The 5,832-nt window shown below is 32.8% G+C and overlaps 1 protein-coding gene across 1 annotated transcript; it reads right to left on the bottom strand.

Annotated features, from left to right (window-relative positions):
- Window positions 1–1,165: 1,165 nt before the first annotated feature.
- On the bottom strand, window positions 1,166–5,198 carry TRIADDRAFT_57239 (uncharacterized protein; the record flags this gene model as incomplete). Its single annotated transcript, XM_002113231.1, has 12 exons — window positions 1,166–1,206; window positions 1,389–1,569; window positions 1,679–1,792; window positions 1,887–1,926; window positions 2,106–2,177; window positions 2,263–2,327; window positions 2,558–2,612; window positions 2,725–2,777; window positions 2,901–2,932; window positions 3,262–3,326; window positions 3,566–3,619; window positions 5,140–5,198. 12 exons carry the CDS (start codon window positions 5,196–5,198, stop codon window positions 1,166–1,168), a joined length of 831 nt encoding a protein of 276 aa, XP_002113267.1.
- Between the last annotated feature and the right edge of the window lie 634 nt (window positions 5,199–5,832).

Genomic DNA, 5,832 nt, shown 5'->3' with positions numbered 1-5,832 from the left:
AAGAAAAATCAGTTTGCTATCTTAAACAGAATTTACTTATGCAGTAATAACATGGAGAAGCCACTACTACTACCTGTCAAAACATTCAATTTAATTATACGAACAGTGAATATCAGTGCAAGTACATAGTCCTATCGTAGAATTTGGTCATGTCTATACTTCTTGGCATAGGAGGAAATTTGTTCATAATTATGACTGTATTAATGTAAGAATTAAGGACATTTCAATTTGGCCGAACTAAAAATGTTGATGTAGGTCTCTTCATTAATTTAAATAATTACCATGAAATAATGACAATTTCAATATTAGATACCACCTCTTATGGAAATAGTATTGATATTCAAGGTGTATCACTGCATTTTAAACCTAATTTTCAAGCTCGATAATTGGTAAATTGTTGGCACGAAGAGAGCTATATCGTAGGATCGTGATTGGATTAATGCATGAATTATGAAATTTTGCCATGGATGAGATTTCAAGTTATAAACGTAGATGTTAACGACGATATAGTAATGCGTATGTACGTATAAATATAAAATTATGTGGATAAAATAAGCAGATGTCTTATAGTCCTCTAACGCCTAGCTTCTCTATAACACATGACAATAACTCACTGCCTCACACCATATCAAATATACCTGTTAAATAAAGTTGATATAGCGCATCCAAAATATATCTCGTGTCGTTTTTGTCTTTTCACAGCATAGTGAATTGAATAAGACTGCATCTTACTGACCAGGAATATAGCCTTAGTCAGCTACTAATAGCACAGTGTATCGACCATCTTATACGATATCAATGTATTTATCTCATTAAAATTACAACTATGCATCAAGACAAGTCTACACGCTTATTTACAATAAGAAGCTGATCAAACATCTCATGATAGCTTCTTATACCACAGGCAATACAGCAGGTTCACTTATATGATATTTGAATGAATTCTTGAAATCAAATTGCTGGATAATGAACAATCCAGTACTAAATATTATCGAATTAGGACAATTATACTTTGCCATTAAATGAAAACTTGCCAAACTCAGCGGTAGAAAAACTTGCACTATCAGTTAACAAGTGATGTAAAATGTAAATTATCTCTGGCATGGCTTTATGATACATTTTATGTTCGTATCCACGACAGTGTGATATCTTTAAGATGAAAGAATTACATATTCCTTAACACCAAGGATATCGATGGAACAAATCCTGGCAAAAGCATAAAAATACAGTTAGGGTTACAAATTGAAATTTTTATATCAAATAATAGCTTTCATAAGTAGCAACACGAGTATTTCTCGGACGGATACTTTATTACGTTTCATATAGACAAGCTACATAGCAATAATATATAATTAATTTACAGTTTAATCGAAATGAGTAAAAGTTACCTGCATCTTTGACTGTCATGTCCATGTCGTTTTCTGAGTAAACTTTACGCGGAAATGTTGTCATTAGGTTAAACGGACAGTCACCATCAGTTCTGTTTTTTCTCACAAAATCCATAACTGTGGCAATCGTATCATTTACGTCAAAGGTTGCAGAAATATTTGATCCATTGGACAGGCGAACCTATAGTAAAAAGAAAATGGAATCAGTAGCAACTTTACTATAATGGGTTTTATAAAATTAAATATTATACGATACTAATATAGACAATATCAAAAAGCGACTATAAAACCTGTATACGACAATTTGTATATTCCTTTTTGACAGTTGATTCAGTGGAAGATTCGACTTTGGTAGATGTTTGCTGACTAGTAACACTGTTAGTTGTGTCAGGCTTGCCTTTTGCCTGCATCATTAATATATTGAATCATTCACTCACTTAAATTACAGCTACGTGTCTACAAAATAAGCTAAAACAGCTTGATATTGATTAAACCTACTCTTGCTCTATCTTCAGCGATCATAGCCTTCACTTTTTCCCTGAAAGAATTTTAGTCGCAATTACAATTAATGCGGGCAAAAGGTACTTATTAACTTTTAAATTATATGAAACATTTCTTCGGCATTTATAGGATTAAATATAGTATAATTATTATCCATAATACATAATAAGCATAAGTAAATGCAATAGCTACGGTAGCAACATAGAGATTATTTACCTTGCTAATCTATCTTCCATCTTTTCTCTCTTTCTTTGCTCTGCTAATTTTTGCATTTCTTTGATTTCAACTCTAAATTTTTCAATAAAAAGCAACAAATTTATAGTTTTGTTTATTGATTCTGTAATTACTATTTATATGCCTAATGTAAGCATACTTTCTTTTAACATCTGTAATCATTTTGCCAGATTCCCGACGACTTATTTCTTGATCTTTCTCAAGCTATCAATTTATGGTAATATAATTAACATCGTAAAACGGATATTCAAATTTTCATAGTTATATAAAAACTAAGATAGTATGCGTTTAATACTATAATTAGTCGTGACAGAATAATTGTTTCTACAAACTCAACTCTGCTTTATTTACCAAAAATTACTAGAAGAGAACCTTCGATGTACTCTCTTCTAGTAGTCCTTGCATTTGCCTATATAATTCAAATCAAAGATTACCTTACGTTCTTCAGCTTCTCGCAGTCTACGTCTTTCCTTAATTTTAGATTCCAGTCTAAGATATAAAAGGTGAATTCGGGATTTACAATACTGTAGATGCCAAATTATGTGGTATTAACATTCTCCGACATAAATATTTAAATGTAGATTAAAGCATTATCTCCTACTTCTCTAGCTTTTCTTTCTTTTCTTCTTCCGTTAGCGGACGATTGGTTTCTGCCTATAATATTGCACGGGTATTATACGAATAAGCAATCAGTAGATTTCATTCATTTTAAATACTGCAATACAGCCTGATTATAATTTAGACTAATATAAATTATGCATTTATATATTGCCTTACAGTCGTTTCGCTGCTAGGTTGACCTTCCTGGCCTACAAATTATCATAAAAATCATGCAACATACTTATTAAAAATGATTATAGAGTAGTCTACTGTACATTCAAATGATAGACAATATGGCTAATTGTCAACCCCAGGGTGTCAGCATTTTAGTAGCAAAGCTCTCGTTAAAGTAGTTGATAATAGTTCAAGAATAATATCGCTATATACTGTAGGATAATAATATAGTGATACATTATAGTAATAAATTTTAATCCAAATTCTGTTAAAGCCCGATACTGTATCTATCAACTTCAAAAACATTTCAATTCTGTAAGCTCATAAAGTAGGCACTTTATCCTTGTTAATACTGTGACATTACTTTGCATATTCGCGCTTGCGGTTGGATCTGTAGATTGATCATTAGAGTCTGTATGAGCCATTATCCTATTCGGAAATAAGAGACATCAGCATAATACTAGCGATTTAATCATGGTAACTACAAAATATGATGCGAATTAACTACCAAATCCAGCGTTTTGTTAATAAATATATTTTATAGCAGTATACTTGTACAAAGTAACGGACACAATAACTAGCAGTAAGTTCAATTTCATGAAACGGTAGTATACTGTATATTTTATATATGTTATGTACGAGAAGTATACGATATTCTAGCATCTTACCAATCGATCGCTCCTTCAATTCCGCGATTATTTACATTTATTAGAGCTTTTTCACTAACATGAAAGAGGACAAGATAATATTAGGCAAGAAACATGAAGCTAAAACAAAATGTATTTCATTGTAGTATATAATCAATAGCTATACTGTACGCATATGTATATCATAGAGTCGATTGGATTTATGATGGCGCAAGCATCTTTTTTAGGTAACCTGTACCATAGCACGCTTATCTATGCAATACGCAGGATATAGGCGGTATTAACACATATTCTATATATTATTAGTCTTAATTTGGAGTGCAATTCATATGATATTAGTATGCTAGTTAAAATGATTCAGTTTGCGTTATATTTATACAGTGGTATATATGTATATTTGCAAGCTTTCCATGTGGCTTTCGTACGTAGATAAATACGAGGATGAGTGAGCGTACAATCTCTACTGGTTACTGTATGATAAGGTATGGACTTCTAGATACCTCAAGGTATCTAGAAGTCTATGGCTTAGGTAGTAATATACTTTCAAATTTCAATTAGATTATCATTTTAAACATTTACTGATCAAAACGTTATATCTACGCATTAGCGCATTGAGAGAAATTTAACACTATAATCCAAACGGAAAGATATGTATTGTAGTAGGGCAGCTATCTTTTAGGCGATTAAATGTGCTTTCCAAAAATTTTCTGATGGTATGCTATAGCCGAAGCCATTACATAAATTTAAAGTTCATATTCAAACTGCCATCATAATTACGTATAATCATCCTAGGCTGTATGGGATCACATCGGATATACGGCGCAAATACGTTTCTATAGAAAATCGCTTTTCTACCTAATTTTTATATTATTCTACGATGTGATTAGCATAATTAAGTACATTCCTGTATAACCCTACCTTTAAAGTATGACTACTGTACTATAACAGTATATACAATTGTCAAATCTGCAAACAGGATAAATCCCATTCACAAATCATACTCATACGATTTTACACTGGCAATGAATAAAAACTATTGGATGTCATTTCTTTTTCATAACGATACCATAACGCATATAATTTGAATTACGATAGTAAATAATGAAGTGACCAAATGATAACTAAATAGGCAGGCGAACTTCCATATCTAGATGACTCTAAGACACGTTTTCATTTGGCTGGGTATTTATCAATCTCTAAACAAAGATATATATATTTTATCTATGCTAAGATTTAGGTGCTACAGTAGCTTGTCAGTAGCATCTGCAATAGAGATCAAGAATACTGTATTTCGATGTTGGTGAATAATCAGTAAGACGTATATTGTCTACTGACTATCATTAGTCCATTTCAGGTATTGCTTATCCACGTCAATCGACACTATCATCGTAGCAGGGAACTTGATAAGATTGAGCTCAACAACTGCATTAGTCAATTATTATACGTATATTAATTCATTAGTATTGGTACAGCAATCAATAAGTTGATATATGATCGAGATAGTTTATCGATGATAGACATATGATGCCAATTAATGCTACTGGTGTACTCTTGCTTCATTAGCATAACTGGTTGATTGTCAATGGAAAACTTACGATTTAGAACGATCGAAGCCTAGTTCGATCAATGTTGCGAGCATCAATGGATCTGCCATAACGACGATTGACTAGTAATGTACGTATACTCTAAGCTTAACTTATGAAGTCCTTGGAACGATATGACTTATTATTGTATAAGTATTATCTAAAGATGAATTTGTCTTTAACGTCTTGAGGCAAATAAGCAAGAATGCAATCAAGAAATTTTGTTCTGCAAGGCCCAACACGATCCGTTTCGTTATTATGGAAACCAAAGTGAAGTGAGGTGATGAGCTGAAACGATCTGTTTCGTTATTATGGAAACCAAAGTGAAGTGAGGTGATGAGCTGAAACGATCCGTTTCCTTATTATGAAACCAAAGTGAAGTGAGGTGATGAGCTGAAACGATCTGTTTCGTTATTATGGAAACCAAAGTGAAGTGAAGCGATGAGCGGAAACGATCTGTTTCGTTATTATGGAACCAAAGTGAAGTGAAGCGATGAGCTGAAACGATCCGTTGAAAGCTGACGAATCCGTACAGTACTTTACTACAGGACAAGGCTACAGTACAGTACAGTACAGTACAGTACTGTGTACTGTAGTAAGGTGAACTGGAAGTCAGCGGACTCCTTATGCCTGAACCTGGGTTGCATTTACGAATGACAAATAGCGCATACTGTACAATGGACGGTGTAGTACTGTACGCGCAGT

This window comes from Trichoplax adhaerens, genomic scaffold (assembly GCF_000150275.1).
Source record: "Trichoplax adhaerens TRIADscaffold_6 genomic scaffold, whole genome shotgun sequence".
In the NCBI taxonomy this organism is placed as follows: domain Eukaryota; kingdom Metazoa; phylum Placozoa; class Uniplacotomia; order Trichoplacea; family Trichoplacidae; genus Trichoplax; species Trichoplax adhaerens.
This window is presented reverse-complemented; position numbering and strand designations above follow the sequence as displayed.